The sequence below is a fragment of the Haliotis cracherodii genome, unplaced genomic scaffold (assembly GCF_022045235.1).
Source record: "Haliotis cracherodii isolate W230 unplaced genomic scaffold, xgHalCrac1.p SCAF_11, whole genome shotgun sequence".
NCBI classification, from domain to species: domain Eukaryota; kingdom Metazoa; phylum Mollusca; class Gastropoda; order Lepetellida; family Haliotidae; genus Haliotis; species Haliotis cracherodii.
Genome location: NW_027266266.1, coordinates 33,122,884 through 33,135,574, shown reverse-complemented (window position 1 = coordinate 33,135,574; position 12,691 = coordinate 33,122,884). Strand labels below are relative to the sequence as shown.

Here is a 12,691-nt window from a genome sequence, read left to right as displayed (position 1 = left end):
TGACCTACCTGATCGTCATGGCAGGTCACACGTACGGGCCCCGTGGTCATCGCAACAGTTGTTTGACGGTCGTACCAACGACGTTCTGGACAAGTACTCAAGGGAAGCCAAGCGTGACATCATCATTTCGTCTTCACACAACCTGTCCAGACGGCCACCGGTTTCGAACGCCCCACGACAACGTTACCGAAACGTGAATGTGCAACGGGCCTTCCATAGGGACGTGCCTCGACAGCCGTCCTGCAAGAGAGATTCCGACAGGAAAGGTCGCCAGGTCTCCTTTTCCAAGTATCCCAGAGGGGGAAAGTGCCAGCGGGGGAGGAAATGAGGTCCCTTCCCCCGCCGTCGTCGTGGTTGGAGTCTCCCCCGGTGATACTACCTTTAGACGAGCTACCGGTAGGGGGGAGACTTCATCACTCTGCCCACAAGTGGGTTTTCCTCAACGATCCTTACGTTCAGAACATTTTGACAACAGGCTACGCCCCACGCCTGAGATCGACGCCACCACTGACGTCATCCCCGACCAACGTTCCACCAACGGATCGGCTGACAGAGGCCATCGATTTGTTGGTGGAAAAGGCGGCCGTACTTCGCCTAGGGACATCGGCACCATCGCCGGGGTACTACTCGCCCATCTTTCTAGTACCCAAGAAAAACTCCACAAAGATGCGGCTTATTTTCAATCTCAAAAAGTTCAAAGCAACATACCTCCAACAACCCGACACATTCACCATGATATCCCTCAGCTCTCTGCGTCGGATGATATTACCGAACGACTTCCTCGTCTCGATAGACCTTCAGGACGCGTATCTACATGTCCCAATAGCTTCCGAGTTCCAGAAGTACCTCCGATTCGAATACCAAGGTATTCATTACCAGTGGGCGGCCCTCCTGTTTGGAATTTCTACGGCCCCGTGCATTTTCACACGGATCATGAAGACAGTCGTAGAATGGCTCCATCGGCAGGTGATCAGGGTCGCCTTCTACCTAGACGACGGGCTCCAAGCTCACCAATTCACAGAAGCCCTTCAAGAAGAGTTGGCGACCACCCTGAGTCTACTACGGTACCTCGGGTGGATCGTCAACCTTCAAAAGTCGGACTTGGTACCAACTCGGGATCTACAGTACATTGGGATACGCTTCCAGACGGGAGTCAATCTGGTCATGGTACCTCAAGACCGTTGGGACAAGATTGTCAGCAGCGTTCCGAGACTTCTACATGCCCCAGCGTCGGTGCACACGTGGCAGGAAGTCCTCGGTCTGTTGACATCGGCCCAAGACCTGACTCGCCGAGGTCGTCTTCAACTTCGTCCGCTGCAGAGATTGCTGTACCCCCACCTGGAGTTTCCCAATCTCCTGGTTCCACTTCCAGCGCAGCTACGTTGTCATCTGGAGTGGTGGCTCCAGCCGTCGAACGTTTGCGAAGGCGTCTTAATGAGCGAGCCTCCGTTCATACTACACCTATTCGTAGACGCGTCATTGGAAGGTTGGGGAGCGCACTCCGGGGACGACCAAGCGGCCGGGCTGTGGTCGCCAGTAGAAAAGTTCCTCCACATCAACTGCCTCGAGATGGAAGCAGTGATTCAGGCTGTCGAGTTTTGGAAACTTCGACTCCGTCGGAAACGGCTGATGATACAGTCGGACAACTCCACAGTCGTCCACTGCGTCAACAAACAGGGAACGACTCGGTCGGCGGCCCTTCTGGACCGGACATTCAGGTTCTTCGCCCTCGTCGACGACTATGGACATTGGCGTACGCGCCCGTCACATCCCGGGGGCCAAGAATGTGATAGCTGACGCCCTGTCGAGACCATCGAGGCCGTCTCCCACGGAGTGGATGATCCATCCGACAGTCTTTCATCTGCTGACAGATCGACTCTGGTTGCCCCAAGTAGATCTCTTTGCAACCCGGGACAACTACCGCCTACCTCGATTCGTGTCGCCGGTTCCAGACCCACGGGCATGGGACCACGATGCTCTAGCGATATCGTGGGAGGGTCTAGACGCTTACGTGTTTCCGCCGACGGTGCTGTTACCATCGATACTGGTGAACGGCCAACCTACATCTGCTTTTGGTCGCGCCTTATTGGCCGGCCAGAACGTGGTTCCTGGAACTTCTTCAGATCATCGATCAACCACCGTTCCCGTTGCCAGATCGAGACGACCTCCTTCTTCATCCTCACACCGACGACTTGCATCCGGGGATAAAGAACTTCCAGCTTCACGCCTGGGTTTGCTTAAGACCTCGTCAATGAAGAAAGGCTATTCGGCTAAAGCGGCAGCGCTTGTCTCGTCGGCACATCGAGTTACGACTCGTAAGCTGTACGATGACATTCGGACCACTTTCTCCATTTTCGCAGGTCTCATGGCTTCAACCTGGCGGTAGCGACCCCACCACAGATGGCGGAGTTCCTAGTCTCTCTCCGGTCATCTCGGCATCTGAAAGGGTCGACGATCTCGACATATCTGGCAGCTTTAGCTTCAGTGGTGCCGTCTCCTACGGGCGACAAGCTCACTAAAGTACCGGAGTTGCAGAAGATTCTACGTGCCTTCATGGTTGAAGATCAGTCACGTAAATTCCGACCGCCGGCCTGGGACCTCGATGTCGTTTTGCGCAACCTGTCTAGTCAGGCTTACGAGCCTCTCGATCAGGTCGCGTTCGACTTATTGTCTCAGAAAACGTCTTTCCTTCTCTCTCTGGCTACGGCTGCGAGAATTTCGGAAATACATGCCATTGACGTCGGTCAGATTACGTTCGATCAGCGTAACCAAGGCAACGTCCATCTTGGTCTCAGATGGGATGTTTTAGCGAAAAATCAACTTCCTGGCCAGGATCCGAGAATGTTCCACATTCCTTCCTTGTCTGCCATTATGGGCCCTCATGATCACGCTGATCTCTCCCTGTGCCCAGTTCGTGCGCTTCGTATTTACCTGCAGCGTTCTGAACAGCGACGACAACATTTTCGACGGCTGTTCATACCGCTCTCAACCAATGCAAAGAAAGAGATTACACGAAATACTCTCTCATTTTGGTTGAGAGCGGTAATTCTCCGAGCTTACGAGGCGCAAGGACTCGCACCTCCCACCTCCTCTCATCCGCACGAAGTTCGAGCCATCGCTTCAACATTAGCACTCCACAGTAATTGTTCGCTACAAGCTATTATGGAGGGCTGTTTTTGGAGATCTACTTCAGTGTTTGCTTCGCATTATCTTAGAGATATCTCCACAGAAGATGTTGAAGGACTCAAACAGTTTGGTCCACTCGTGGTGGCACAACAGATCTCTCAGAAAAGACAGTGAATTTGTGTTTTATTCACTTTGGAGTTTTTGCTCGACACTTCGTGACATATAACAGGTTACAATAAAAGCTGTTGGTGAATGTATGCATTCTTATGGTTTTTTGTTGCGTGCAGTACTTCTGCTTTTTATTATGGTTATTCGGTGTATGCATCGTCTTCCCATACTTTATAGTACTGCTCGTATTTTTTAGTTACCTTGTATACTGCGAGTTGCTCTGTAACTAAATTATGCGCTGACCTCACTTCGATCCGGGTTCAACTGACGTGTGCAGTTGTCCTGTCGCTTCGATAATTAGTTGTGTGTCGAAGAGCATTAACCATGCTATTTTAGTTACCTTGACTACGGCGAGTTGTTCTGTAACTAAATAATACGCCGACCACACTTCGATCGCAATTCAACTGACGTGTGCAGTTGTCCTGTCGCTTCGATAATTAGTTGTGAGTCGAGGAGCATTAAACATGCTGTTTTAGTTACCTTGTATACTGCGAGTTGCTCTGTAACTAAACTATTCGTCGACCACACTTCGATCGCAGTTCAACTGACGCGTGCAGTTGACCTGTCGCATCGTTAATTAGTTGTGTGTCGAAGAGCATTAACCATGCTGTGCGTTCGTGATAAACAACTTGTCTCATCCGTGCATCTGGTCGAATGTTCTATTGTCACTACAGGGGTGAGGAACTTGGTACATTCGACGTGAAAGTGGTCACTGCCTGATTACTTTCCCGACCCTCCTTCCAGTGTTCCGTTGAATTCTACCCATTTGTACGACTGAAAACAGACTAAAACATGGGTTTTTCAGATTAAAAACGATGTTTTATTGGTCTGTTTTCAGTCGTACGTTCCCACCCAGCCATCCCCACAGGGAAGTAATCCAGTTGAGTCCTGCTTGATGGCTTATTCTTCGAGATTTGTGACATGTCATAGGGAGGTGCGTGCGCAACCGGACGGAAACCAGTTTAATGTTTACATTCCAGCTTCTGGCTTCCTCTTAAACGTGCGACTAGACGTGAGGGTATGAGAGATACCCATTTGTACGACTGAAAACAGACAAATAAAACATCGTTTTTAATCTGAAAAACCCATATTTGAAATATATTATTTACCATAAACGTATCACTTTGGCACTGATCGCTATTGCCGGATACTTTTTCATGTGGAACAATTTGACCATCACTGTCAATTCTCCCGTGCTTGTGATCAAGAAAACTTCATGTTGACATATTAATCTACAACAAATATGATTTTCAAAGAGTCAAAGTATGGCATTTATGTGACATATGTATCCATTCTCTGTCATTTTAACCATAGATTACTGTAGATGTAGGAAGTCCAGATATACAGTGAACACTTTTTATAAACAGACAGTATATTTACATGATTAATTTGCTTACTTCAGTACGGATTTGTTGACATAGTATTTCCGGTGTTACATGCTGATGATAATGTCTTTGTGTTGGGGGGAAAAAACATCAGAACTCTTCAGCCTTGTGTATAAGACGACTCCTCTGGAAAGCCCCCTAATTCTAAATATGAAAAACTCACCTTATATACAGCGATACATGGTACGTCTAAGGGCCTGCCCATTGCAGAGCTACCTCCCAACGATGTCTTCAAATGTTACGATCAAGCAGTAATGTGAAGATACGTAATGTCATCACTTCCATGGTCATGTGGGTGCTGTGTGATTGTGGTCTGCCTTACAACAGGTTGGGACAATTTCCTTGGCAGCTGGATCTCACACAGCTTCATTTCTGTCAAAAGTAAGCAGTAAATGCATAAGGAGTAATGCACTATAAGTATACAGATGTTACTAAAATTGAATTCTGTATTGTTGTAGGTTTGATCAAGTTCGAAAAGGTGGCATTAAGTGAGCTGGAAGCAGATATGGAGCCCTCAGCAGGTGACAGCCAGAGTGTTTTGAGCTTTACAACAGCCTCCATATTAGAAAACTGTGTAGGACAGATGCGAGAAGCTATTGGGGTTGACAGTCACATACAGCCTGATAGCATCAGCATAAGGTATTTCAAGTTGTTATAAAAATGTAATGTGTATATATGAATGTGGTTACTGTGTTGGAACGAAAAATCTCAAATCCATGACAATTATTCATACAGAGAACCGGTGTTAGTGGAGCAGACTGAATCACATGACTGTTGGCAACAAAAGGACAGCCACAGTAAAAAATAATTTCTAAGAATGGAAAGATTGATCATTCCAACATTTTGAAGGATGGAAAAATGACTTACGAACTTGCTAAATGAAATGTGCTAATTGATACATGGCCCGGGAGGATGGAAAAATGACTTACGAACTTGCTAAATGAAATGTGCTAATTGATACATGGCCCGGGTCCAATAACCTGTGATTAACAAATCTTGATTGCTTCACCAAGACCACATTAATAATATTTGAGTTCATGAGAAAGAGTGTGGATACATTTGAGTACATTTAGCAATGAAATTATCCAACAAAGAAACATCGAAAACATGATTTTTGGTTATCAAAGATAAGAAAAGAACATAATGCTTGTTAGCTTTCCCTGTTTTCTTTCCTTCTTTTCTTTCCTTGTTTTCTTTCCTTGTTTTCTTTAACCAAAGCATGGCTATATAATCATCAATTCATTGTGGTCATTCATTGTCAATGGTCATTCCATTTGCTTTTGATCTTATCAGATTACTGCTACCCCCAAATATTCCTTGATTGCTTCCTTGTAAGAAGACAGTATTGATTATATATATTCCAGACTCGAAACCAAAATACAAACCCTGTTATAAACTATGTAAGTAATATGCCACAACGGTTCAGCTATCACCACTTAACAATTAACAATCAATAATAATGAAATACAGAACTCATATTGTTATGAGGCAGTGTATATTACAACTTTATTTCTGTCGATAGTAACAGGCCTACCAATGAAAATTGACTGACTGCAACAAAAACCTGTCATATAATTACCATACACAAGGAATCGGTAACAGGAAATGATGAGATAGTAACTATAACTAAGAAGCAGTATCATTAATCTGAGAGCACACTGTTGAAAACATTGAAAAATGGTGGCACTAAAACACACAGACCGCAACATTCCATCCTAGGCATGCGCAGAACAAGAGGGAAGTTGATTGCCATGGCACGAGGATCAACAAACAGTAAGTAAAAGTACATATTACAGCGCTTATATAGAATATTCTAGATGTGTATTATCTCAGCGCTGTAAAATGTAAATCTACTTGCTGTTTGTTGATCCTCGTGACATGAATGCAAACCACATTACAAAGACAACATTGCAAAACAGTTATCTGATAATAATCTAATAAGCCTGGAATAACATTAAGACTATCATTTGAGACCACCAAACACAATCGCATAAGGACACATGATGACCGGTCTTTCGTCATTGAGTTGAACTCTTTTTATGCTTGTTTTGAAACTTATTAATTTTCCTCATATGTTGAAAACAAATTACTGTCGCTGCAGCAGAATTATAACTAAGGCATATCAAATGATGATGTTCTTGAATCTTTTAGTGCACTAAACATATGAAAAGACCATATTATTTATATGGTATGGTATTGAAAGAAGGCAGTGAGCAGTTGTGCGTAATATTTCGAAAACCTTTTCAAGCTTCATCACATTCCCATCATGTTCCTCTGTTCTAACATTCTACTTATTCCCCCAAAGTAAAACCCAACTGTACACAATGACAACCACCCTGAGGCTTTGATTTCAATAGCTAGGAAATGCCTTCGTGCACATTATGAAGAGATTGTTATTTTACGAAGTTCAGCATTTTCTGGACCGTTTGCAATTTGCATATTGACCCAACAGGTGTCTAGGACACAATACAGTCTCCTGCATAAAATCTGTAGCCATTTAAAAAATGGTATGTCTTATGTAAGAATATTGTCAATTTTTCATCGGCTTTCAATACCATACAGACCCATGAACTTATGCAAAATTTTAACATGGGTGTTACTTCAAATATTGAATTTTGACATTTGCATTGGTCTTATTCTCCAGGTCAAACTGTTCATGGTGTTATTTGAAACAACAGGCTATATGACTGTACACTTTAGATCTACTGCAGACCAAGATGAGACTAGATCCATAATATGTTTCTAAAACTTAAAATACATCACACACACAAATACTCATCACATTTTGGGATGCTGTGGGAAAGTATCTATTATGTGATGCCATTATCAACTATTTTAGCAAAGCTTAGTACAAAAAACGACATTTCTCACTTTACCAATTCCCTGTTCAAAATAGAATTTTTTATTCTTATAACTTATATAGCTACAATCAAATCTTGCATACACCACGGAGCAGACCTCTGCGTCTATAAAGTCGTTTATAGATTTACCCCTGGGATAGGATAAATGGTGAATTAGACCGAATTCTTCTGCATGCTTACCCAAATGCTGACCATAGCCTGACTGCTTCTTCGGCACCAGGCCTTTTGGGGATAAAAATTATATTACCTACGCCATGGTTATAGTACTGTCCTCGTTGCTTTCCTCGGTGTTTGGTAGGATTGTGCCTAGGTCGACAAACTCACCATGCCAGATTTTTTCTCACCTGTTGTTTGACATTTGCGTCTATTCCATCCGCACGGAAGGATAGGGAATCCCTGTATCGTGTGTTCTGATTGGCTGGCCAAGCTGCGTCACCGTCAGCCTTGTTGTGAGCATCGGGGATCCTCCCTATGTTGGGCAAAATGGCGGGAGAAGAACATCTTCAATTAAAAAAATGTTTATTAAATGTACATATTTTCATTTATGACTTGATGTTGACTGAATAGAATGGCTTTGCTTGTTATAACACCACTCCGGTTAAAACGCCCAAATCTTCCTGGAGTAGCAATTAAGTTATGAAATATAAGGGTTGTTGCTGTTTTGAGAATATGAACTGAACTTCATTGTTGCCAATATAATATGTATACTAAAGTACATTATTGTACATACACATTTACTTTATATTATGCCTTTCCCAAATAAAGTTTTGCAGGGAATGTAGAGACATGGTCTGACCATCATATTTTGTTTCTGGATCATAAACCATTCAATATTTCTTCTTGTAACTTTGTATACACATCAAGCATAAGCTGAACTGGTACAGTGTACCTTTCACAAATTTTTAATTTTTTTGTATGTGTATCCATTGCAATAAATAAATCAAAAGTGTATTTTTGATATTATTGGTCTATTGACATGACATTATTACATGCCATGATTAAGTAAAATATCAAGCTATGAAACACAGAAGTGCGATCTCAGTCACCTTATTCACGCCATCAGAAACAAATAAATACTTGCACTTCAGGGATACTTTTTTTTATCAAACTGTAATCATCCATGGCCCTCACAGAAGGTTGTCCAGTCTCATGTCATGCTCAGTTGCCTCAGCCAGCAAATAGTCTACGGCATCTAAACAGTTTTCGCTGGCAGTGTTAGAGAGAGGGTAGAAGCCCGAGACTAGGGCCCCTTTAAGGTTGGCATACTGTTCAATGACACATCCTTAACTGAGGTTAACATTAAGTTTCAATCAAAACCTACAGAACACAAATTTAGTGAACCTCAGTCAGGGTCATGCAGTAACAGTAGTGAGTCAATACTCATACCAATCAATTCCATAAAGTTCAAAGTGGTTCTTATCTCGGCAATGTCGACCATGATGTAACCTTGTCAGTACTGTTTTTCTAGACAGGTCTTATAAGATACTGACTCAATGAGATTATTTGCATCTTGTCAAATATATAACATCTGTATTTTTCATTGCTTACTGAAAGTAACAAAACATGTATTTTTATTTTCACAGAGGTGCAAGACATAGCATAGAAAACCAGAGTGGATCAGAAAGTGAGAATGATGATGTATTCCAGCTTCAGTTGGAGGAAATTGGTGATCGTCTTATTGCTGAAAATGATCGCACAGGATTCCTACGAATGGTTAACAGAGGACATTCTTTCAATACATCAACATACAGTGTCAACAGTATACTCAGCCTTTCCAGCGGTGCTGGTGGAACTGTCAACACAAACTTCTCATCTTACAGAGGGAATGCAAGACACATTAATGGAGGTCATTCTCCTCTCTCTGCCTTGTATAATTTCCTTTTGGGACCAATGGAAGAAGCACTGGCAAATTTAAGCCAAAACTTTTCAGATCCTATTGATCTTATTCTTGTGCTTCAAGGTGATTTATACCTGATACCATTTCTTATGTTGCGGAAGGAACAAGCTGAAGATTATTTATTTGAACGCTATAATTTGATAATTGTTCCATCTATCAGTGCCCTTTCCAACACACAAAAACTTGACCGCCAGGGGCGACCTATGATAGATTCATCAGGTGCTTTAGTTGTTGGCAATCCAAGACTAAGTTCAACCATAAGTCAGCATTGGCATCTTCATGAGATCCCAGGAGCAGAGTATGAGTCTAGGATTGTTGGAGAGTTGTTGTCATGTCGTCCTCTCATTGGAGTAGAGGCTACAAAGGGCGCCATTTTGCATCAGATAGAGCAAGTTGAGGTGATCCACTTTGCCACTCACATCTCATGGAAGCTTTCATCTATAGTACTGTCGCCTACAGAATTGGTTTCATCAGGAGGCAGGTATCCAACAATCAAGTCTCAAGAAAATAGTGGTGGTGAATTTGACTCATTAGAAGGTCCTCCATTGTCAGAATACCTACTTACAGCAGCAGACATTCTGAATCTAAAACTCCATGCAAAACTAGTTGTGCTAAACTCTGGCTATACTGATGATAGAGCAGGTCGTGTTAACACTGATGGTGTGATTGGCCTGACCCGGGCCTTACTGTCAGCAGGAGCCCAATGTGTGTTATTTTCATTATGGCCAGTACCTGACCAGGCTTCAAAGTTATTGATGCGCATTTTCTACACAGCATTAGAAGACAATCAGAGAGTAACTCAGGCTCTTGCTAAAGCTGTGAAAACGGTACAGTGCACAAAACAGTTCTCTCACCCCTCAAACTGGGGTGGCTGGGTGTTGGTAGGTAGTGATGTGTGTCTCAGTAGCAAGATGGCATTGATGGGACATGCTGTGTGTGAGATTCTGCAGTCTCCAACCCAGTGTCGGGAAGCAATGAGGGTTCTCTTGCACCTGGTAAGTTTATGAATGGTAAAACATTAGCAACAGGAACTCAGTTCATTCAGCAATTTGCAAGTTGCAAAAGCTTGAATAGAAAGTTGGCATGTTTTATATTTTAAACAATAATATTGTAAGGAGAGGTGAAATGGGGTTTTAACATTGCATTCAATAATATGCACTTATATAGTGATCAAACCACTGACCTTCTGCTCTCTGAATGGGCAGACTCTATATCCTAGAGACCACAGAGGCAGTCCAATATTATAACTATGCTGTCCTTCTGTAAGATAATTACTAATATCAGTAGCTCTGCCCTATTAAGTACTGCCCAAATTAACAATACTAACATACAAGCATACAATTTTAACTTATCCTTGCCTCAATGCTTGTCAAAATAACTTATGTCAGCTTAACTGGTCAAAGACCTTTTAAGCTACTATATAGGTGTATTGTCCATTCCTGCAGTCATTTTTTGCTTTCTGGCTGAAAACTTAGATGCCAATGGATATTGACAAATCTCTACCATGACATACTTGATTCTGATTGGTCAAAATAAAACTAAAATCTATTTCCGTTAGATCCTTGAAAATTAGAAGGCCTTTTTCATGACTTGGGTATAAATAGATTAAATGCCTACATATCTATGCATGTAACAATGCATATTACAATGACTGAAAATAACCCATCAGAACTGTGTATGTTCAATATTCGACATGGAACATTATCAGATGTTTTTGCAACGTTGTCCTTAACCTTAATCCCGACTGGTTTGATGATCAACACTGCTCTCTTTCAAAAATCATGAAAAAACACAAACTAATCTTTAGACACTTTTTGGTACACTGCACAAGCACTTGGTCACAACAGTTTTATCAAACATGATGTTATGGATAAAGTCTGTTTCAAAACACATGCAATTAAGTAAAAACTACATAACTACTGTATCATAATCATAACAGTCACACTTCTTCACATGCTGCCGTCAAAAGCTGTGAAATTGTTTTCATCTAAGAAATGGTTGTAGTCAGCCATATTTCTTGATGGTTCTGTTGGCAATGAGGTTGTGCCATTTCGGTTCCCGTGACTTTCCACCAGTAAATAATTACACTTTAGGGTTGTTCCCGGGTTGATGCAGTTTGCAAATGGCACTGTCTCTGTACACAATACTACTCAATTTTCGGGTCAAATGTTGTATTTGGGTCCCCACTTTGGTGGTCTTTTGTAAGGAAACCTCTGCCTTTGGCATATTTGCTTCTGCATTAGCCTGCATGCGCTAGCATGCCAAAAATCATTAAGAGGCATTTTTGAGCCATAGGACCCCAAAAATTAGCTGGGATGTGAAAAGTATGGTCCAAAACTCTGCCCCTTGAGTTTTTTCAGAGAAAGTGAAGCTGTATTCTTGTGTCGACTTTGTGTTGTTTATGGGTGGGACATAATTGATGTAAGACATCATGTCTTATCATGTGACTTTCCTTATATGGACTTGTTACTATGAGTGAGTGAGTGAGTGTGGCTTTACACCGCTTTTAGCAATATTCCAGCAATATCATGGCGGGGGACATGAGAAATGAGCTTCACACATTGTACCCATGTCGGGAATCGAACCAGGGTCTTTGGAGTGACAATCGAACACTTTAACCACTAGGCTACCTGACCGCCCCCGTTACTACGAAAGCAACTACGCTCATTGTGTAGAACTTGTAAATTCAGAAACTGGGGCTTGTACAAATTGACCAGAGTCGACTTTGAGAGAAGTGAAGGAATCTTTGCAAAAATATGGGACGAATAAGGGAATGTATGACAGTTATTTTGTTGAATACATTATCAGAAAAGAAATATTTCAGTTGTTCAGTAGATTCTTTCATTCCGTTACTTAGTTTGTCAGCATGTTTGCAATTTTTGGAACTTACAAGCAAACTGATTGTTTAAAAAAATGATGAATGAAGCAGAAAAAAATTGAACTAGGTCTAGATAGATCCACAGATTTCATCATCTCAAATTATTTGTTTGAATGAGTAAGTATCTGTCAATTCATATGCGCTTGGAAACTTATTCTGTAGTGCGATTTATTTGAGGAAAAGAAGGAATAGACGATGCCCAAGGAATGGTCGATGCCCAAGGATAGTATATATGCACAATGTGAAGGACACATATGAAAAGTTTAAAATGTCTGCTAACAGTATAAACACATTATTTATATGCTCTATTCTGCATAGAGTGTTTTGATTATATATTTTTATATATTTGGCAAATATATTCATTAGGCCACAAATG

General features: G+C 42.1%; 1 protein-coding gene across 1 annotated transcript in view; it reads left to right on the top strand.

Moving 5' to 3' along the window:
- Positions 1 to 12,691, top strand: part of LOC139456417 (tetratricopeptide repeat protein 28-like) — a 283,334-nt gene that overhangs the window by 117,130 nt on the left and 153,513 nt on the right. Inside the window, exons 9-10 of the mRNA XM_071238117.1 lie at positions 5,138 to 5,318; positions 9,124 to 10,432. Of these exons, the coding sequence (XP_071094218.1) occupies positions 5,138 to 5,318; positions 9,124 to 10,432 (1,490 nt within the window). The remainder of the gene's footprint in view (positions 1 to 5,137; positions 5,319 to 9,123; positions 10,433 to 12,691) is intronic.